Source organism: Agelaius tricolor, unplaced genomic scaffold, assembly GCF_023055355.1.
Source record: "Agelaius tricolor isolate 1412-34295 unplaced genomic scaffold, bAgeTri1.0.p SCAF_1, whole genome shotgun sequence".
Classification (NCBI taxonomy): domain Eukaryota; kingdom Metazoa; phylum Chordata; class Aves; order Passeriformes; family Icteridae; genus Agelaius; species Agelaius tricolor.
Window position 1 is genome coordinate 53536283 of NW_027269261.1, and position 23115 is coordinate 53559397.

The 23115-nt window shown below is 42.3% G+C and overlaps 1 protein-coding gene across 2 annotated transcripts in view; it reads left to right on the top strand.

The window, feature by feature from the left end:
* The first annotated feature begins 882 nt into the window (after positions 1-882).
* EZR (ezrin) overlaps positions 883-23115 on the top strand; it is a 37329-nt gene continuing 15096 nt past the window's right edge. The window contains exons 1-2 of one of the 2 annotated variants that reach the window (XM_071434557.1): positions 883-1016; positions 18648-18731. In XM_071434557.1, the coding sequence (XP_071290658.1) occupies positions 18669-18731 (63 nt within the window). In that variant the 5' untranslated portion in view covers positions 883-1016; positions 18648-18668. Of the gene's footprint in view, positions 1017-1039; positions 1230-18647; positions 18732-23115 lie in introns of those variants that run through there. The other variant, XM_071434549.1, reaches the window with a different exon arrangement.

The following is a 23115-nucleotide window of genomic DNA, read 5'->3' on the forward strand; positions in this document are numbered from 1 at the left end:
GGCTCTCTCCTGCCCTATATATTTTCCATGTAATGGGTGTTATTCTCCTTGTTCTGTGCCTCCCTATTCCCATCCTATGTCCTATGCCAAACAGACAGACAGTGGTTGAAGTGGGGTGTTGCAGACAGGGGCTTGGGGACAGGCTGCACAATTTCCTCAATCTCACAGCTCAGCTACGTGCCATTGCTGGTGCAGTGGAAGAGCTGTGTCCTACAGGCCGCTCGTTGCCCATGACTATGTAAATCAATGTGCTCTTGTGACCAGCCAAGCAAGGAGATGCAGTGGGAGGCCAGCAGCTCCTGGCAGACGCTATCCACAAAAGTGCATTACACTCATGGGTGAGGAGGGAGAAGGAACAAGGGGCAGAGACACAAACTTCGTTATCTGTGTGTGTTTATTCATTGTTACTCTACTGGCATGAACTTTTTTGGGCTTTACAAAAAGTCAGAACCATCTGAAGTATACTCTGTAGTTTCTGAGCTTAGATGCATTTTCAAAGTTTTCTCTTTTGCTGACATTGCTGAAAATATGCTTTACTACACAAAGCAAGCCTGTGTTTTGTTAAGTAATCATATTTTCTGGCTTCGCACTTCAAGAAACACAGCAACTATTACAGGCTATCCTTAAGGCATCACCTCTGTGCTGGACGGACGCTTTCCCCGTGCCATCCACCGGCTTGGGAAGCGCCGACCCCGGCGCGGCCCCGGCAGGTGCAGGGCAGGGCAGGGCAGGACGGCGGAGCCGGGGGTCTCCGGCGGGGCCGGAACGGTGCTCGGAGGGGCCGCACAGGCCCCGCGGGGCCCGGCGGTGCCAGGAGTCGGGGTGGCGCCGCCCCCGCCCCTGTCTCCCGCCCCTCACGGCGAGGGGCTCGGGGGTTGCCGGAGGCTGCGGGCCGCGGTGCCCCCTGCGCGCCGGGCACGTCGAAGCGAAGCCGGCGGGGGTGCCCCGCGGCTGGGCGAGGCCGGTGCCGCGCTCGGCAGGCGCCGCGGGGAGCGGCGGGCAATGGCCGGGGAGCGGTGAGTCACGGCCGGGCCCCACCTGCCGTACTTAACCCGCCGCCGGGCGGCCGGCGCCGCACTCGCGGGCTGCGCTGCCGCCGTGGCCGGGAGCGGCTCCTTCCTCCTGCACCTCCTCCGCACGGGGCGCTCGGCAGAGGCGAGGCAGGCGCTGCATGAACGTTTGTGTCGGGAGTAGCAGAAGCACCAGCAGCCCTCAAAATGCCGAAGCCGGTGAGCGGGGCGCGGTGGGAGGGAGGCGCTCCGCGGGGCCCCACCGGGGCCCGCCCGCCCGCCCGGCGCTGGGCGTCGGGGGCTTGCCCGAGCGCGGGCGCTCGGCGGGGCGGTCACCTCCGGGTGTCGCGGCGCGGGCTCTTGCCGGGCTGGAAGGGCTGAGTCCCGGTCCCTGCTCCCCGCGGCTGGACGGGGCGTTTGGACTCGAGCGCCCGGGGAAGTTGTGCGCGGCGCCGGGAGGGAGCGGCGGGCACCCCGCGCGGGAGCCACATCAGCGGCTGCTCGGAGCGGGAGGGAGGGAGGGAGGGAGGGATCGCCAGGGCGGCTGCCGGCGGGCGCAGGGCCGCGGGCGGGACGGAGGATCTCGGGTGGGCTGCAGGATCTCCTCGCCGTCCCGCCGCCGGGAAAGGGAGCACGGAGCCCCGGATCTCCGTGCTCCAGAGATCAGGCGGTGGATTGCTCCTTGGTGGATTGTCTTGTGTAGCGCTTCCGTGCTAGACGTGCATAGAGCTGCCGAGTAACTCTCGAAAGAAGAGCTTTCATCACGCTCCCGCTTAACGAGAAATGATACAACTGCGCCGGCTGCCATTTAGTATGCTTGTGGCCTATGCATTTATCTACAGGAAGCATGTATGCATCTGTAAACATAGGAAAAAACTTGTTCCCTCCTTGTTTTGCGATCTAAAAACTAAATGCTAGGGACTCTTAATAAAAGTTCTCCACGCTGGTCTTTACCAGTCATTATCGAAGACCTGTTTCCTTTTTTGGTTGGATTTTTTTTTTCAATTGAACGGTCTTTTTTATCCCTCCTTCTTTCTCTTGACACCACCACCTCCTCACCGCCTCCTTCTCCGACCTTCTAGTGGGTTTGTTTGTTTTATTTTAAAGTCTGCAGCTACTGTGCCGGTTAGAGACGGTAATTCCCTTGGGGAGCCAACTGCCTAATGCGGAGCTCTGAGCAGTCGTTGGAGCAGACGCACTTTTGAACTTTGAAGAGCATAATCAGAACAGATTGTCGTTACTATCTATTTTCAATAGAGGCAATATTTCTTAAATTGCAGTGCAGTGAAGGACTTGTGTGAGTATTAGCTCACTTAAATGAAATGTGAAATAAGAGCAAACAAGCTTATCTTTGGTAATAAGTAGTTGATGTTTTATCACCATAACGTTAAAGTTAGTTGAACTTTTTTAAGTATTTAGGTTAACTTACATAGCAGTTTCTATAAACCTACCAAAAAAAAAAAATAAAAAACCCAAGAAAAGACAGAAACACTCCAAAACCAAACTGTGCTCAGTCCTAATAAATCTTCAGTCTCTCTGGTTGTATTTCATCAGTAGGAGGTGATATATTGCTGCATATAATAACAACTAACTGAGAGGGCCCTTCTGTAACTGGGGAAGCAAATATATAATTTATAAAGTATGGATATAAAAGGTTATGTGTGAATAATCTCTTTCTGCCTTGTTAGCTGTTTGCTAATTACAGAGTGCTTTCTTGAAATATCCTGGTTAGAATAATCTGAAATCCTGGTTTAGGACTAAGTTGCACTGGAAGCCATGGATAGGTGTACAAAAACTCTTTAATCTCTTAAAAAAATACAGCTGTGTTTATCCTTTTGCTTGGCAGTGCTAGGTTTGTATTCCCTCAGAGATGGTGATTTTTCTTAGTTTCTTAGCTGAGTAGCCAGTGAATAACAAAGGTGGATGGTGTAAACCACCATCCACTGGGGAAGGACAGTAGTACTGTAAAGACTTCTGAGATGTGACCTACTGGCTGGGATTTATGGACAGGACTCTGTGTCAATACTTTGTAAATATAAGCCTTTTTCTTATTTAATCTGCTGTTCAGTGGGGCTAACTGCCACCTTATTGTAAATGGAAAAGAGGAATTTTGCAGAGGCTATTTTAGTAAAACACACTGTTCACTCTGTCTGCTTTAGACTGAGGCTGGATTTGGATTCTTTCCAACTCAGCTCATTTAATCTTAATACAGCTAAATAGGATTCGTGTCAGTTTGCATGGAGAGGGGATGTAAAGCTGTCACTCCAGAGGCAGAACTGTGCTCAGGACGAATGTGACAACAGCCTTTGGCATGTGTGAGGAATGATAGCACGACCTCTTGGGATGCACAGGGAAGCAGTGTTTTTCTGCTGGGTATTTAGCATGGATGCTAAATATTTATTACCTGTGCTTGTTTGCATGTGTCTTGTCTACATGGCATAAGTAAATACGGTATTGCTTGGCAGACTTCATGCTGCTGCGTGAAGTCTCACACACTGGTCATCAGTTATTTACAGGTAAAGATTATGATGACAGAAAGCAAAGTTTTGGCAACACCTTCCCCTCTGCCCCTCCACCCACAACCCGATATGCTAAACCTTGATATGAAACTATTGTTTTAACAAAAATTATAAATGTGCCCACAAAACTTATGGATCATGTTTGTAATTTATTATTTCACAGTAAACAACTAGTGAATCCATTAACAGTAGGACATTAGTGATTTTGTATCTTAATTGAGTACCAAAGTGAAGTGCTAGAAAGCTGATTTCCCAAGTCTGTGGTAACATTTGGTCACAATTAGTTGTACCTGATGCATGTTTACCATGCTCAAAATAAATTTTAGTAAAAGTCCAGAAAATAATACTGAAATAAGTATATTTGTTAATATAGACATGTGTTAATATGTAATTTAACACAGCCATTCTGCCATGTGTAACAGTTACAAAGTAATGAGGTCTCTCCAAGGTAAGCTATAAATATATAACCTATACCCAGTTCATGAGGGTTTATGGCTGGGAGTTCATCAACAGTTCAGATGCATGATTTCTATCTAGTCTGTACAGAGGTTCATTAGGCTTTACAGGTAGTGAATTATTTTGTAAGGAAATGCAAAAGGTGTCATCTTGTCCAAATCTTGCTGTGTTATCTGGAAACGAATGAAATGCTAAATAAACTTACTTACTCAGCCTTGCTTCATTTCATTACTGGAGTGTCTGTGTGCTCTGTGCATTTTTCCTAGATTCATGGTTCTAGTTTCTTTCTGATGGTGTTTTAGGTGGATTATATCCTTTTGCAAAACAAACCAATCTAATAAATTGTGGCTAGAACAGCATGGCTGCGGGCTAATGAACAGTGCTTACCGAAGGAGAAGGAAATGTGATCTCGAGTCTATAGAGTTGTTAATTTGATCTGATCTAATAGCATTCTTGGTTACTTTATCGAAGGTGGATTTTTTTTTTGTTTGGTTGGTTTGTGTTTTTTTGTTTCCTCTTGGAGGGAAAAAACAAAATGTAAAGCTTCACAAGAAATTAAGTTAGCTTTGCAGCATAGCATTTGATTGATGTGGTGTCACACAAGAACTTTTAATACTTGTGTGAATATGTATAAAACTGTGTAAAGAGAGGACAGCAGTAAATGCAGTCTAGCAGCTTTTGGTCCTAAAGAGAAAATACAAGTGAATAATATCCAGAGGCACCTTTTTTTAGTACCTTTATTAATGGCCTGTGGTCAGAAAGCTGAACATAGTAATGAAATCTGTTCATGTCATGCTGCTGGGGGGAAGCATTATTGATGCAGAGGGCCAACATATGAAGGGGATTAAAGGACTGGGGTAATAAGCTCTCTTTGCATAAAGTTAAACTTGGAGGGGTGGGGAAAGAAGGTACCTCACTAAATAGGTTAGAAGGAGATGGATTAATCAGTAGTATAACTGTCCTGTTGTGCATGTCATCTGCAATGTGTAGGGCTTCTCCAACAGAAGGCATGAGTAGAAGGTTCTAGTAAGAGCTTTCCTTTAATGTAGGTACTTACCTGTGCCCAAGACAGACGAATTCAAAGCAAAACCTAGAGAGTGGGTTTGGGATGACCACAGACAAAATTCCACCTTAAGATAAGAGGGTGCTTGGCTATTTCAGCCGGGTAGAATTCAAGGAGTTATCTCTTCCTTCACCTGTGTAGTAAAATGTAAGGAATTTAAATGCCAAAGAGGAGAAAGAATTGCTTTAAGCACAATTTGTGATTTAAGAGACTTTAAACTTTTAGAACAATTAAGCATGTATGGGGAGGGGGAGGGGGTTGTGAGTGGGTAGAATTTTTTTTTTTCCCCTTCCTTGTTGATCTTATTAGAAGACTATTCCAAGACCTAACATCCTTAAGATAAAATTTGACAGTACACAATTTAATGCTGCTGCCTGTAGGAGTGTGGAACTGGAACTGATGTCTCAAAAGGTTTTTCCCAGCCCTGTGTTGTTAATAATGGGCTGGTGTGTGCTAGGCATGAAGTGGTTAGACAAGTCCTCCATACCTGTTTGATGTTGAATATACATGCATGCTGTCTTCAAGTTGTTTTTTTCAAAATACAGGTCTCCTGCCAAACCTTTATCTGTCTGAGAGCAGACTATGGCATTAAAATTTAACAAGTTTTCGATAAGCCAGCCAAAAAAATATGCAAGTATAGTGACAGGAATTTATTTCTAAATATAAACAATTAATATTATTAATTGTTTGACAATCTTCTCAATTTTTTCTTCACTATGTGTCTTCTAACTACACATAGTGGCTTTATCTCAGAGCTCTTTACAGCAGATTCCTGTAAGTGGACTGAAATAAAAATACTTTTTAATGTCTTTAAGTGTTCACAATCAACTCAAATACTCTCAGCTTATGGATGGCTATAGATTTAGTCAAGAATAAAATATTACCCTTGTAAGCACCAATTGCAGTCCATCATGTGATACAGTGTATGGTGTATTTGATACCAGGAGGTGTATACTCACTCTGGGGCAAAATGGAAACCCAAGGAAGCTTCCATTTGCCAAATGCCAGAACTCCCTTTCATTTGCCAAATGTGTCACTCACTGCTGCAAAAGAAAGGTGGAGGATTCTATGAGTAGTAAATTTAAGGAGATGAATAAAGTTATAAGAGAATGAGTTCACAGGTTGCCAAAACCCTTATTTACTGTGTAAGCTGAGTAAGCATTTCCGAGGGCAGTTTGTTGTGGGATGTTAGCTGCTACAGAGAAACCAAGGGTGTTAACTGTTATGTTAGTCGCTAATTAAAGAATTTCTTAACCTTCTTAAAGGTCAAAAGGAGGGAGATAAGCCTTCCTGTTCTGTTCTCTTCCTCCACCCACATGAACATCTTCCTTTGTCCATGAAAAAAAGCTGTGATATGTCAGGACTTTTTGAGAATAAGACTTCTTGATGACCACTGAAGATTCCCACATCAGTGTCATTCTTGTTTGGCACCCTGTGCCCAGAGAGCTTTACATGCACTGTAAATCCCATAATCACTCGATTGACCTTGATGGAAGGCAGTGCTGCCCAGGATCACTGAACCACGCTGCACACTGTTAAGTAATGTGCTTTAGCTTTTAGCTGTGTTGTGTGCTTGCTTTGAAGCCTGGTTTCTGCAACAGGTAACATTTACCCTGTGAGCAGAGAAGTACGAAGAACAGCAGTGTATGCACCTAGGAGAGGGGGAAATTGTTCCTATATGAGGCTGGAAACAAAGCATAGCTCAGTGTAACAACTAACCTTGCTGCCTCCATATTGCTCATCTGTTCAGATCCAGATTTTGTTTCTCTTTCTAGTTCCTACTTCATAGTGGGGAAATTCACTTGCCTTCTCTGCATCCCCTCTCATCTTTGAGGTGCTCAGCTGAGGCTGATGGACACCTCATAGTAGCAGCTGTCCATTAAGGAAAAATCCTGACTCCAAGAATTAACATGCAGGACTCTGCTTTCTAATTAAGTTAGAAAAACTCTTGCTGATGACCATGGACTTGTATTTGGCTACCTACTGCATAGGCTTAGTGGAAGAGATGCTAACTCCCCTACACAAGGCCTGCAGCCCTTTGCTTCCTTTGAGAAGGGAGTGTGTGATTGCCCTGTTTGATTTGTGTGCATTTACTTCTCCCTCTCATGAGCAAGTGCTGTGGCTATTGTGTAGAACTCTGAGGTGTTACTATCACCATCTCTTCTTTTCTTGTTTTTGCTTGATGAAGTCCATGTTTGCTATAGTTGTTCTAACTAAGCTCAGTGTGAAGTGAGTGTGAGAGAGAATTCTCTGGGGATAAGTGGATGGATGTCCTGTTGCTGAATCTTGAACAGGCTTACAAAACTCTAGAGTGGCTTATTCTGCCAAGAGACCACTGCTGTGTAGATGCAGAGAGCAGGTCTGTGAGCTCTCTGCTTCCTGAAGAAGCAGAGACTAAAAAAATCTCACTTTTGAACCCAGGCACCTGAATTTAGCCTGTGTAGCCCAGTAGATGACTTCAAGCCTGTACTGTAAGTTCTGGTCTTCAGAGTTATTTGTGGGAACTAAAGTTGTTCTTCAACACCTAGCTGAGTACACTTAGCTGGCTTAACTTTTTGTCTCTGTAGAGATAAGTGATTGTGCAGAGTTCCTGCTGCACAAACTGTGGTGTGTGGTGGGGTGATTTGCATAATTGATACTCAGTGATCTCAGTGTGGGCGCGAATAGATCTTCCTCCACAACAACTGTCACAGCTGTGCAGACAAACTCTTGAAAGGTACTTTATCTGCTGTCACTGTGCTCAAGGTACACTTTGGGAACCACTGGAGCGGATTTGTTTGCCATCACACATCGATAGTGAGGGGAGTGGGAAGAGTTTCATCTCAGAAGCCCTTAAGCTGTTTTATGGGTTACGAAGGGGTACTTTGGTCCTTTGCCAGTCCTTGCAATTACTTTTCCTTTATGATTTGTAACTGCTCAAGAGCAATACCTTTGTGCTTAGGTGACATTCCAGGACTTGCCATGACCTACCTTTATCTGGGAGCAAATAGTACCTGTTGCATGCTGTTTGAAGTACCAGCTTGAGAAGTGGAAGCATTGTAGTGTATTGCACATGGATCAGATTATCGAGCTGTCAGAGGTGATCACATCACATAACCCCACTAAGAAATTTCACAGATGCCATGAAGTGTGTTCCACTGAAGTCCCTGAGTAAAATGAAAGAGGCTGATATGGAACAGGTAAAACAGAAGGGCGGAATATCAAACAAAAATCTCTCTGACAAAAGGATTTGTATCTAGAATGCAGAATGAACAAACATCATTACTGGGCCTTGTGTGACTTGTTGCACTGCTATTTCTCCCTAAGTAAATGGAGTTCATTCTCCTTCTGCACTTTGATGTCTATATGAACATGGCTGGCCTTGTAAGTCAGGCAGAAGCCCTTGTAGCCTAATAGTACACCTCTGATGTTGGCCAAAAGCTGATGCCTGAGGAAGAGTATTTCAAAGATATGCACTGTTGCTTTCCTCTGAGGTATTGGAGGTTGAAAAGTCCTATATAATGAGTTACTACATGGATTTCTGTGAACTTGTCCAGTCTTGCTTTAAAACCCTGTGAACTCCAGCATCCATAATATACTTTAACAAAGGCTGTGTTAGATAACCTTCACATTGTTTGTAAAGTTATCTACAAACCTCTTTGCTACAGTGCTACATGAACACATGTTCCTTGTCTAGTCTGTTCATGTAGCTCAGGAGTTTATATGCTCTTATGTCCTTGCCTCAGTTAATTTTCTTCCAAACTGAAAAGTCCTAGCTAGCTTAGTTGATCCTTGCATGGTAATTATTTGAGCATCCTTGATCTTCTTCCAGTTCACATCTGATGAAAATATGGCTTTGCACCCTGTAACATCTCTATCTGGGAAGAGTACAGTTACTGAGAATATTTCTCCAGTAATTGTTTCTTGGATGCCTTAAACTCCCAGGTCATAGTCCTGTGAGAGAGTAAGTCACAGGTAATCCTTGTGTTCACTCAGCCCACCCTGTTCCATTGTAATGTGCTGCTCTTCCACCCCAGAAGAACAACCACCAGAGGGTCTATTGAAAGTGTTGGGAGATGTGTGCTGTCAGGCTGTGTTGCTGCTGTCAGAATTCTGACTCTGTAATGGCACTGGGTTTTCCATGCACATTGCCCTCTAGAACATAGATCTCTGCATAAGCATTGGAATAAAAGGCACCAGTATTGGTGCCTCGGATTCAGGGGAAGCGCTAAGGCTATTGTGGCTTTTATTTAGATTATTCACAGCTTCAGATCCTGCCCTGGTTGTTCTGAGTTTGTACTGTGGAGTTCACCGTTTGCAGAAATTGTTGTGCGTTTGTTGCACCCAAGTGAAAAAGCCAAGCAGAGGCATAAAATGATGTTTGTGTTCCAGATCAAGACTGTAAGACAGTAATTTTTTTTTCTATTTTTTCAAGGGATTGCAGAAGGATGGAATCCCCTTTATGTAGTGTAAATATTGGAGATGTTAAATTATTTAGAAGACTCTGCAATTATGATAAAACTTGATAAACTCTGTATTATCTGCACTTGGCCCCATGCTTATGTTTCTGATGGAAGACAGCAGAAGATCTGATCCATTCTGGATTCTGAGCAACTTCTTGAAATAAAGCTTATTTGAGGATTGTTTATGGGACTTGCTGTAAACTTCATGTGTGAAGCCTTAGTCTCACAACTTCATTATGTTTAATTAGATGCAACAGCTGTCATGATAAAACAGTCTGTGTATGCAGGAGTTTGATCCAGTGGCCACTAGCTTTCCTCTGTATTCATTCTTTATGTACAAAGGAGCTATTGTTGCTGCACTCTGTGTTCCTAAATCCATCCTAGCATCCATTGAGGGCAAGTGACACATCCAGGCAGTGGTGCTATGTTGAGCCTGTTGTCACTGGCTGTGTGTTCCTCCTTTAAAGAGCAGACTGCTGCTTGTACACAGATATTCTGAAAATGCTAATGGAGTATTATACAGCATCAGAGAGTCTTTAAAGTGAACATTAATGTATTTCAATGAAACACCATAAGCCCTCCTACTTCTTCATAATATTGTGTTCAAAGTAAATCATTCTTACATCCCTCACATAGAGTGAGGGCAAGTGTTTTGCATGAAAAACACCTGGGCTCCTTGAGTGTACAGGGCTTTGTTCAAGGGCAGTATCCTGGAGCCTTTCAGACTTACTCTGCATTGCTTTATGTCTTGCCAGAACATAGAGCTGTGCCTAGAGAATTTTGCATTTAAAAAAAATAATTGAATTTTAAAGTTTTAGATAGGCCTCTGTCTCTCAGCTTTTCAACTTGTTCCTGGCTTGAGATGGAATGATGCTGTTTGCTTGTTAGGAAAGAGTTGGGGGGAATCTTCAGTGACTGGAGAAAGATTCTTAATTTTTTTTTTTTTTCTTTCTGGGTAGAGCGTTTGCTTGGTTTTACTGTTTCACTGAGCAGTTATTGTTAACTGTACAGGGCTGACCAGAGGTGGAGAATGCTGGAAGTCTGTCTGGGGCCTAGGCATTTGGGAGCCAGGGCTATCAGAGATGTACTGTCACTTGCACTCGCCACACCTGCATGAAATCTTCATGATCCTTTGGCATGCAAAGTGTCTTTGCTTGACCTAAGATAAAGAACTGAATTGCAGCCATTGCTGCTTCTTGGTTTTTCACGAAGATGCCTACTATGCAGTTATTACTTGCTGACAGAGGAGATAGTAGGCCTTCATTAAGGGAACTGAGATAGGCATGTAATTTAGTTTGGCATCTTCTGCACATCTAAACTTAAAAAAGTTTGAATTTGCCTTCTAGGATTATGTTCATGTTTAATTATAAGGACAGTTTCATGCTATATTACAAAGAAGAGTTAAGTGGCATGGCTGCAATATTGAACTCCATGGATTTGCTGTCTTGTGACCTGTTTGTGTGTGTAGGCAGGGAGGGGGAAGTTCATTCTGAAAATTCTACCACCTTGTTAAAACTGGAATTTCTGGATGACTCCCCACATCTGGGTATTGAAGGTTTTCCTGCTCACATGAACCCCCCCTCCCTCCACTTCATCCAGAAGTCTAGCTTTCACATTTCACTCCAAAGTTTTTCTTGGCTTCCCCTCAAAGTACTTTATTTCTCTTCCGAAAAACTGCCGCAAAAGAAGTTGCGGTTTTCACCATACACGAGGGCAAATACCTGGGCTCCTATTGCCTTGACTAAACTTAAGAAATTTCAGTTAATTATAATTGATATAGGTATTGCTCCTTAAATACTGAGGACTAGTAACCCCCAAAATATGATTCTGCAAGCTGCTGCATTAAAGCTGACTAGTAGTTAAGGCTTACAACAGTACTGGACAATTTTAAAGTAACTACTAGATTCTAGATTATTATATATAATTCAATTGAACCTCAGTGGTATTTCTCCCTCTCCTGGGAAGGTAAGCAAGGTTTTGAGGAACAAAGACCAGCCTACTCGGCTCTAATTTTACCTGTTGCAAATGCAGCAATACCTAACTGCTTCATAGACTCTGAGGAATTCCATTGGAACGTGACTTAATGTTCCCATTTATTTGCAATGAGGAAGCAATGTTTAACACAATGAGATCTGAAATGGAACACGTCCTTCAGTTCACAGAGGGGTGTTTTGATTTAGCATGGTATGCTGGGAAACTGGGTCGGTCAAATGGGTGCAACCAGCCTGCCTTGTCAGCCACGGGGAGGCCAGTGAGGCCGTCTGCAATTCACATTTTGTGAGCTGCTGAGGCTCTCTTCTTCCTTGTCAGCAAACTGCTCCCCAGTGTGCAGGGGAAGGCTCATGGCTGCTGCTGTGCTGCCACTGCCCTCTCTGAAATGCTCTGTGTGAGGCAGGCGCTGCATGAAAGGTTCTGCCATGGGAGCAGGGGGAGGAGCCTGTAAAAGGTTTTCTTCATTGCTGGGCTGTGCAGTTCTTTCCCATTCTCATAGGAACCAGATTCTCCTTCCCCCAGAAGAGAAATGGTGGGTCTGTCATTTGCCTTCTCATTTCAGGTTCTTGGACATCCTTTAAATCATAAAAATGTAGCACTGGGAAGGACTTGGACCTGTGTTTTCTGAAGGCTGCATGGAAGTGGCTACATAATATCATAATGTTTTACCACTCCAGCAATTACTGTTTCTTGTCATGTTACCCAGCCTGCAATAAGAGGGCTTTTTGCTGGTTTCCTCCATGTCGGTTTAGAAGTTTTTATAGTCTTCTATATAAAACATGTCATGTTTCAGACAACTCCCATTTGGAAAGGGATCACCGACATGTTTAAAAATAAAATCTAGTTTGAAACAGACAGAAAACCCCCACAAACAAATAAAAAGCCCTAAACACACACAGATTGAAAAAACCCCAACTGGCAACCAACCCAGAAACACTTGACCTGTAGGTCAGTGTAGACTTTCCTTGATTAACTTGCCCCCTTACAAAAGAAGCATTCAGATTTGGGTGACAGCATTCCATCTAGCAAGTCATCGAGGCAGGCAGAACAGAATAGTCACCTGCTGTAATGCTTCCGGTGACAAATACACTCAAGAATGTAATTTTCCTCTCTATGTAATAGCATCACACCAGGAAATGTGGTGTTTTTCTGGGGATTATAAACCACATCCTCTACAGTGCTGCTGTAGCCCATTGTTTGCAAGCCTGTAATTTGTTCATCTCTGCCTCTTCTCCATTCTCACCTCTCCAAGTGTAACACTTGCAGCTATTTTTCAGACCTACCAACATCCTTGAATTCCAGTGCTCTCGTTCCAAAAGACTTATTTTTTCTTGACTAGGTGCTGTTCATGATCTTGTAAGTGCTCTCCATCTTCCAGGGATTGTGAGAAAACTTTGTTTTCTTCTTCCCTCGATCCCACCACACTCACATCCCCTTTTCAAGACCTTGACTTGACATGAAAAGGTCAGAATATGTGTCCCTGCTGTAGTTCCAGCAAGATGAAGGTGCTGAGCCCAGTGACAGGGAAGCTGGATTTTGGCAATCCTGCAGCAGCAAATGGAATTGACCATTTGCTTGATATTCATGACATTTGTCTCCTGCTCTGAAAGAAGCTATGGAGAATGTAGGTGCACAGCTTGTCATTTGGTTGTAATTTCACATGGCTCAGATTTGTTGTATGTCTAGTCTATGTTGTGTGGCACCACATCAAATATGTTATTAGATTTTATTTGATCCATCAGGCAGGTTATTCTGTCAGAGGAGAAACAGAGTTGTCTCCAGGTGTTGTGTTTTTGATATGCTGGTGTTCATAAAGTACATTCTTAAGAAGTATACCATAAATTGAACTAATATTTCTGCAGTTCCCTCTGTGTTATTTGTGCTACTTACCTTCTCAGAGTTGTCTTCTCTGCACAGTCTCTGAACCATTACCTGTTGACTTAAGTAACTTGTGGAGGACAGAGAAATGCAGATACTGAAGAGTCAGCAGATCAGCTCTGAGCTCTGAAGCTGCTAAGATTTTTCTCCTTCCTCAAAGTTGAAAATTTTCCCATAACAGTTTCCAGGAGCTGGGACAACAGTTACTCCATCAGTTAGGACAATATCTTTCTTTGTTATTGGACCTGGAACCAGTGAGCACTACTGAATGGAATGTGGAAGAATAGAGAGCAGTTTCATTGCCCTTCTGATGTTGCTGCATGAAGTTGTTTTTCCTATTACCAGATACTTAATCACTCCACGAGTCTGTGAACAGCTCTGGTTGCTAAGGTCAAAATGAGATTACTTTGTCCTTGCAGATGCATTGCAGCCCAGGCCAAGAAGCTTGCCTGTTATTTGTTCCATTAGTAGTTGCTGCTTGCCTGGTGAAAGAGCAGACCTGCAGAAGTGAGGAGTAATGCTACTACTTTCTTAATACTATTATTAATGCCACTGCATCCTCCTTGTTAAGACTTCTTTATTTCTTCAGCACAAGCAAGTCCATATCCACACAGTCAGTGTGTGTGCAAAAAGGCTTAACAGCTCTGCACACTGTGTTTCATAGAATGTGCTGTGCTGTGCAGTACAGCAGTTCCAAATGTGGCTGATTTGCTTCAATGTACCAGTGGCTCCTGGGATTTCCAGACATCCAGTGACTGAAGAAACAAGGCATGTCTATCTAGGTTTCTCCACTGCCAATTGCCACCATTTGGAAAGATACAGTGCTTGGAAACCTGCTGTTTAGGAGACTCTAGTCTTTCTTCCTCCTTGGAAAGAGGGAGAAAACATTCCTGAGCATTGTCTAAGGCATTTAGACCTGCCTAATGATAATGATAAGTGACACAGTTAAGTACCGGTTTGTCCTGTGTTAATGGGTAAAAGTTGGTATTTAGTGCCCTTTATCATATGTATTTACTGAAATTAAATTGTATGGTCTTATTTAAATGACTTGCACAACTTCGTGGTTTCACTGAACTATTTTATTATGCAAGTGAACTATTCGATTACATGCATCAGGGTGCAAAATATCCACAATAGCATAGCGTGTCTGAGAGCTGTGGGGTTTTTATCCTCTTCTCCCTGCCCTTTTCCCTTTAGTGTGAGGTGTTTTTCAGTGGAGCTGCACTATCAGCAGAGGGATGGTTAACTTCAAAGATACCGTGTTGCATGCAATCATATACTGGTTCTGCACCGAGGTGCTCAAGAATCCAATGTTTGAACACACAACTGTAGTTTTTTCTGTGTCCAACACACCTGAAAATTGGGTGTTTGTGAGAGGATGGGGTTGAAGAGGCAATGTCTTCTTGGGTTCCTATCTAGGTCTTGATTCCTCCACAGACACGTTGCCACTCAGCTGCTTGGCAGTGTGTTGCCTCCTTAAGAGAGTGTTTTCTGAATGTTTTTCAGAGGGCACTTTAATTTCTCAAATCACTCTACTGATGTGCATGGACTCTGAAAGGCTGCACCTGCCCCACAGATTGACCTACTGACTTAGCATTAGAAAAGATGTTGTTTTATCGACAACAAAAGAAACAAATGCATGACTTAAGGGCATTGCTAAAGCACAGAAGATTCCATTCTAACTACCATTGCTTTCCATAGTGTTACAATCATTTAAACTGTACTCTGAAGTTCTCTGTAGCTCTGGCCTTCATCTTCTATTCTCTTGTTGGAGTTGGTAAGGTAGCTAACACGTTACAATCCAGTATGATGTCATGGAACCTGGTGTTCAGTCTTTCAGTGTACTAAATTCTTCAGCTTCATGGAGAGTTTTTCATTTTAATGCAGATGGCATTGCCTTTTCAACAGTGTGCTTTTGTCCTTCTGGATCAAATTTGTTAGCAATTTTATGCATCCTAAGACAGGAGAAGAGGAAAAACTTGTGTTCTGTAGTGTTTCTTTATGCACAAGGAAACCTTAAGGGCCGTATTTGTCATTTTAGGTGTGTTAGCCTCAGACATAAAAGTAGAATTATTTAATAGTTTAGGTTGGAAAGGACCTTAAATATAATCTATTTCCAACCCCCAGAATAATGAAGTGTTATGACATTGGCCTATCAAGAAAGAAGTTACATCTTACTGTCCAGGATTTTTAGTGTGTTTTGTGCATAAAAGCACATATTTTTTAATATAACCCTTATTTCGTGTATTACAGCTGTTCTCTTCTCTCCACACCCTTGTGCTCTTAAAAATGAAAAGCTGCTTTCATTTTGGTTATGGCTTCAGCATTGTCCTGGATTACTGCCAGGATTTGGTAGGATCTTATAAAGGACATGCCTTGCCTGGACAGGGTGAGCAGGACTTCACTTGTGAAAGTTGTCCGAACTGTGTCTTCCTCTTTTTGTTGCTCATGGAAATGAGTTTGAGATCTTGGTTGTTTTCCTCCCCAACAATACCTGAATTGGTTAGCACATTAGGTGTTGATTTAATCATCTTGGCGCCGTGGGGAGTTCCATCTGGTCTGAGCTGAGTGCCAAACTGATCGACACTCAGTGTAGCAGACATCGAGGTTTCTTCAGGCTGTCTAAACCAGGGTTTCATGTAGGTTAAGCTCTGTTTGCTGCTTTACTAAGAGTTTCTCTGTGGCTGAAAGCTTGCATGTATGGAGTGGTTGTAGGACATCCATTTAGAAACACTGTTAAAATCATTATGTTCTTGAAGTTGAGGCTAAGGTTTGGAGATGAGAAGCAGGAGGGCTTAATAGGGCAGGAAGGAGACTCAAAGGATATTCCAGGCAGTCATCAACTCATTGAAGGGACAGAAGGTCTCTTCTTGCTCTGCCTGTCTTGTGGCTGGCAGTTTGTCTGAGGGCACCAGGGAAATTCCTCTTTGTCCTGATGGTTATGTAGCCCTTAAAGAACACAGAAATTAACCTTTACTGCAGGCCACAAGTGTCCTTGAAAGCTTTTTGGATAAACAAGTAGTCATGTTCCTGCATGCTTCCAACTTTAAATGATTGAAGCAGAAAAGCAGATGACTACAATTTTTGGTCTTAATACTAAAATAATTCTTGAAATATATAGCAGCTAAATGCACTAAATAGCTCACTGTATAGCTGATCCTACAGTCTTTGAGGGTTGTAGTGAAACAAGACTAGGGAGTTTAATTTTTTTTACTAGCAGATAACCACTAAGGAGAGATAGAGGAAAATACATGCTGGTATGAGCTGGAATTTTGTACTCAGCCAGCATTCTGCAGGTTTTCTGGTAAGGAGTAAGAAGCACCTCCTTTAAGTTCTTTAGCCTGTAAAGTGATACTTATTTTACACTTCTATGGTGTTTCAGCCAGAAGTACAAATAACTTGTTCAGCACAAAACTAAGACGATGAGCATATGTTTTCTTGAAGTGGGTAGAAAGGGATTAGAATATGATTAGGGATTTAATGTTGAGAGGGATTAGGCAACAGGTGTTTTTTAAGGTCACATCTTTGAATTGCAGACTTGCTATTCCAGAGAATTTGATATCTGAACTTCCCCTCCCTTCCTTCACTGGAAAAATTTCTTGGGAAACCTTTGCTTTTTAAGGCATGGGAAGAAAACCTTAAGCAAAACTCCATGCTCCATTATGATCTCAAATGCTACAGTTCGGTTTTCCAAGAACTCCTTTTACCTTCTTGCTTTTTCTTCCATCTTTCATTTAAAGATTTTTTTAAAGTCCTAATTTAAAGGACAGTGCTTTAAAAACACAGTTTAAAAGTGGCATCACTAAGTCATTTTCTCTGGTTTTGGGGTCCTGTGACTTGGAAAGTGTCTTCAGTCATCTTTCTTTGGGAGGATATTCTGTCATGTGGCAGCAGAAGAAAAGAAACAACTCTATAAAGAGACTTGATGCCTTCATAGAATCATTTAGTTTGGAAAATATCTTTAAGATCAAGTTCAGCCATTAACCTAACATTGACAGGTCCACCATTAAACTGAAGAAGGCTGGTTAAACATTCAGTGTCTCACGGAAAAAAGAGTGCAAAGCTTTGTAATATATTTTACTACAACTAGCTGAAGCAACTTGTTTTATTCACAATTCTGTGTTAATTATAACATTGTTACACCTGACATTTATCCTAGAGTTTAAGCATAGATAATTAAGTTGCTGGGAACTGCTGAAGGCCAAAGCTTTGTAGTGAGCGATTCGATTCCTCTCCTACTTCTTTTACCTCTCATTTCTTCAGATGTGGGCCAGGCTCTCTCTTAGCCTTGGCTTTCTGTCATGTGGCATTTACAAATTGTAGGGAAATTGTCATGAAATCTCATCTGCCTGTACCTTACATGTTGTCTGGCCTTGTAGCATAACTATACTACACAATCATACATGTTTGGGATTTTTAGATTGGTTTGGGGATTGTTGGGTTTTTTGAGAAGTAATATAATATTACAAGCTGTATTCAGAACAGTTGGAGATAATCCTTTCCCGATTTGCCATTTTACTGGTCCTTATGCCATTCCCTGCAAGATTAGTTGCTGCTTTTGCATCCTGATTAACTGCTAATAGACTTTTTCTAGTCATTTAACACTCTTGCCTTCTGCATTTAGTAGTAACCTCTGTCTTGCAGTCTAGTGCCATTGCAGTAAATCTAGTTATGTTGTTTCTTCACTGACAGCAAGAGCTTATTGAACTCCTGCCCTGTAGAATCATTCAGTACCTGTTACTGCTGTTTTTATGTGCTGAATAGATTTTTATGAGGGAAAGAATGAACGTTTATCAGGTTAATGCTGATTGCTTTATAAGAATAATCTGCAGCCTTTTGCCTTTAAAACCTCAGATTAATTCCAGCTCTAATATAAATGGAAGTTAAATTATAAGTCTTAAATTTAATTTAGTCATTAGGGCCTTTCGTAATCCAAGGGATGGCCTGCAGGCAGCTATAATGTGTATCCACAGGAGCTCTTAGTCCAAGAGGGTTTAGGCCTGGAAAGGGTCAGGTCTAAAATACCCTCCTGTTGAACCAGAAGATCTGTCCAATCCTGTGTTGAGTAAGAAAACCTGTGGAGCAATTTGGTTAAAACAGTAGAATGAGTGCCCCAATTAAGTTTGCTGGTGTGATAACACGATTCTAATTGAGGCTTAAGTGTGTTTATTATAGAGGTTACAGGAGTGCATCAAAGCGTGGAGACTCTTGTACACAAAGGACTGTGTTAACACCTAGAAGTAACTTTCAATGCATCTTAAACAATGCTTTTTGTTTTTTTCCTTAGATCAACGTTCGAGTTGTTACTATGGATGCAGAGCTGGAGTTTGCCATCCAGCCAAACACTACAGGCAAACAGCTCTTTGACCAGGTCAGTGAAGGGTTCCTGTGGGCTCTTGTTGTTTAATTTTGGAGTATGTTTTGGACTATAGTGTTTTCTTAAGACTGGATTCCAAACCTATCTTTCTTCTCTCTACCTCCTAATCAAACGGCCCCAGTCTGAACTAAGATCTCTAAATTCCATCACAGTAAAAGAAAAAAGCAAAAACCCTTGCAGGTGTGTTATGTTCCAGTGAAACCTGTCTTCTTAGCATGTTGGATGATGAACTGTCACAAGGGATCTAAAATATTTAGACAGCATAACTAGCATGTAAAAATGTACCTCTTGCTTTGAAATACTGCTTAGCTCTTACATAGTTCTTAACTTCTGAGATTGAAATGTTGCTCTTGTGCATAAAACTGTTCAGAATCAGGTCTTCAGGTGGCTGATGAGGGCGTTGGCATGGCTGCATTCATTCAAATGCTGGGTTTGAGTTAGCACAGGTGTTTGGGTTTGCCAAAATATTGGAAAATCAGAAGAGTTTGTGATCTCTGTGCAGCATTTACAGATATCATGCCTCGTAAGAAGCCCCTGTGCAGCAGGATGGAGCAGAGATTAGTGCAGAGATCCCTGCCTTCAGGGAGTCCCAGGGAAGTGGAGAGCTTGAGTGGCCAAGACTGTCCTCCTGTACTGTTATTCTTCCTGTTACTGCTTTAACAATATTCAGGTCTTTATGAAGATGGACCTGCAAAGATCAGATAAAGACAACTAAAACAAACTGTGTGCTATTTGTGAAACTTTGTTATTATTGACTTAAGTAGCTTGCTGTTATTAAACTCAAGCAAGGCCTAGATTTTAGCAAAAAAAATTTACTTACTGCTCTGCAACTCAAAAAAAAAAAAAAAAAGACCACCAAAATAATTGCTTCTAGCCATTTCTGCTTTCTGCTGTAGACCTGAAAAATAAGAATTGGTCCATTCAGACTTCAGTCACACATTTTAATGTGTTCACAAACTGTTATTTGTACTTCTTCCCTTGATAGCTAACCTTGATAGCTAAGGATGGTTGTACTTGAGTAGTTCAAGTAGGCACTATTGGCTAAACAAGGTCCATTCCTTCTGGGTATTGTTGGTACAATTTTGTGTTTCAGTGAGTTAACTAGAAGTTGCTAGGCCTTATGGCAATTGTGCATTGAGAAGTACTTAAAAAGAAAACCCAGAAAAAACCCCCCAAACGAACAACCTACAAACCAGTTAAAAAATAAACAAAATTCCAAACCCCCAACAAACTAACAGGCAAAAAGCTTTTAGTGAGTTCTTGAAAGAAATGAAAGAAGGAAATCAAATACTAATTACTGCAGAGCTTCACAGTACAAAACTGAGTAGTCCAGCTTGTGTCTAGCATTAAATCTAAATTTAATTCCTTTTGATTACTACTGATGTGGGATAAACATCAAGTATTCATTGAACACAGAGGCCAAGGGTTCAATCCCCATATGGTTAATTCATCTTAGATTTGAGCTTGATGATCCCTGTTTGTCCCTTCCCTCAGAATTTTCTATGATTTTGTGACTGGAAATTTGCTGAAATGCATTTGAAACCTGCATTTTTATGGAAACAGTAGCTGCTGCTTGATCTTCCAGAGGAGAGTCACCAAGTTGATTAGGGAGATGGATCACCTCTCCTGTGAGGAAAGGCTGAGAATTGGGATTATTCAGCCTGGAGAAGAGAAGGCTTTGGGGTGACCTAACTGCAGCCTTCCAGTACCTGAAAGGAACCCTAAAAAAAGTTGGAGAGAGACTATTTACAAGGGCATGTAGTGTCAGGGCAAGGGGGAATGGATTCAAACTGAAAGAAGCATCTTTAGATTACATATAAGGAAGAAATTCTTTACTGTGATGGTGGTGAAGCACTGGAACAGGTTGTCCAGAGAAGCTGTGGATGCTCTAACCCTGGAAGTGTTTAAGGCCTGCTTGGATGGAACTCTGAGCAATCTGATCTAGTGGAAGGTGTCCCTGTGCATGGCAGGGGGGTGGAACTAGATGATCTTTAAGGTCCCTTCCAACCCAGGCCATTCTATGATTTGATGATTCCATTCATGCTGATCACCATGGCATCAGAGTAACTTCTTCCCCTGGCCCTTTCATGTTGATCCAAAACAGAGAAATTGGATTTTGTCTCCATCAGTATGAAAATCCAAATTACTGAAAGCCAGGTTTTTAAAAGCAATGCTTTAGATTAGACTGTAAGTATGTCCTTATGACAAGCATTCAACAAGTACTTCCTTCCTCCATATATATTAACTAATGCTTACATCTATTCAGAGTCAGGGTCATCTCTCTGGCAGAAGGGAAACTACTTTCTCTGCTTTCAGCTGAGAAGTTCAAAATCCTGAGAACATGGAAAAGGCAGGATGTTTCAGATTCAAGATACTTCTATTTTAGCTTGCTGTCTAGATACTTAGGGATTTCTGAAGAATGCTTACTGCAGCACTTAGTGCACAATCGGGATAGACCTACTCCTCATGGAGATTTGCTCCTTACGTCCAGTGGCATGGGTTTAAAACCTGTGATTGGAAATTCTTATCCATATTTCAGACCTTGTTGGGGGATACTTCTGCATATCAAGGGAAGGCTGAGGTAGAAGTGAGCAGCACAAAACCAGAAAAAGGTGAAGACCATACATTCTCTCTTCAGTTCTGTTGAGCAAGCCTTTCACTAGACCCTTATCTCGGGTGGAGTTTACACTCAGATAAAGCCTGTGGAGGCAACAGGTTTTCACAGGTATGGGGAGTGGCCCAACTGGAACTGCAGAACCACTGTGGGGGTTTTGAAGAAGCAAGCTATTTTTAAAAACTATAAGGTGATTTCTTGGCTTGGATGTCAGAAACCTGAGCTAGGCTTTGCTAGCATGTCTGTATCCTGCATGTAAGGTGTTCTATAGCTCCTTTTACAGGAGAGGGAAAATAAGGAAACCTGTGAATATTAAGTTCCTCTCCACTGAAGCCAGTCCTGTGCAGAGTTTATGCTGCAGTGAGGTCTGAGGCATCCCAAGAACCAACCCAGTGGGCTCTGCAGCTGGCTGGAGTATCTCCCAGGTGGTCATGTGCCCTCCTGACCATGTGTAAAAGAAATTCAAATGGAGGAGGGTGTAACTGGCATTCTCTGGGAGTGAATGCATAACCGGATGGAATGGGAAGACTCAAGATTTGCGGCTTCGTGCATTTGAGGAAGCAGAGGGGGTGTCTCTCATCTTGTATATAATGCCTCGTTTCTTATTTCTTCCTTGTTTTGCCGTGGAGGAAGTTTACAAAGCATTTCCCAGTACAGGCCAAAGCCTTCTTTGTTCTTTGTATTGAAACTCAAACAGTCAAATTATGAAGTTTAGCTTAATACTTTCTCCTTCCTTGCTTTTAGGTTTGGGAAGAATTTGAGGGGTCATGATTTCTGAAAACTTTGTAACTCTATTTATAGGAAGTGTACTTTTTCTCTTGTAAGAGACATTCAGAGATAATGACCTGATAACTGCTTGATTTATGTAACTTTTTATTTTAACAAAGTTGCAACATTCTTTTGTGCAACAGGAAGTACCACACTCAACATACCCCTGGTTTCCTGTTAGACTTCATAAAAATACATCCAGCTGTCAGAAAACTTGTCTCCCATGATGAAACAAGCCACTTTGAGGGAGGAGGGAAAAGGAATTTTAGTCAAGTAAAAGCTGAATTATTTACAGAGCCCAGCTCTTTTTTTAAAAGAACATGGTGGGGGCTTGGGTTTTTTGTTTGTTTGGATTGGTGGGTTTTATTGTCTTTCTGATAAACTCTAGTTAGGCTTAGCTAACATGACATTGTTTTTCTCAAGTCTGCTCTCCAGCCAGGGTGTCTCCAGCAATACCTTAAATGTGGAGGTGAAACAGATCCTTGGTTGAGGTCTTAGACTTGTTGAAGCACATGTAACTAACTACACATTCCCAAATCTGTCACACTTCCCTAACTCACTCAGTGGTTTTAAATTCATCTTGCCTTCCACTCAGTTGAGCTCCCTGTAGTGATGCCTACATCACTTTTTGAGGGGCTACTCTGCAAATAACATAATGGAAGTGATCCAGCTATGTATGTAGTAGATCTTTGCAGATTTTGGCTGTGTCTAGAGCACAGCTTTACAGGTAGATGAGCTGGCAGCCAAGCACTTGGCTATTAGAACAAGCTGTTAAGAGTAGGTGAAGGTCAGGGACTTGTTGGCTCTGTCCTCCACTGAGGAAATGTAACCTGTCCAAACAGGACTGCTTTTCTAGTAAGTGCATCATCCAGTCAATGGCTGGTGTTTCTCTGTCTTTCAACAGTTTAGTATTTACAATATATGAAATGAAAGTTGTCCTAATGTGGGGGCATCAACCTATTCTCACAGCAGGGGTATGAAGCACCTCTCAATTGC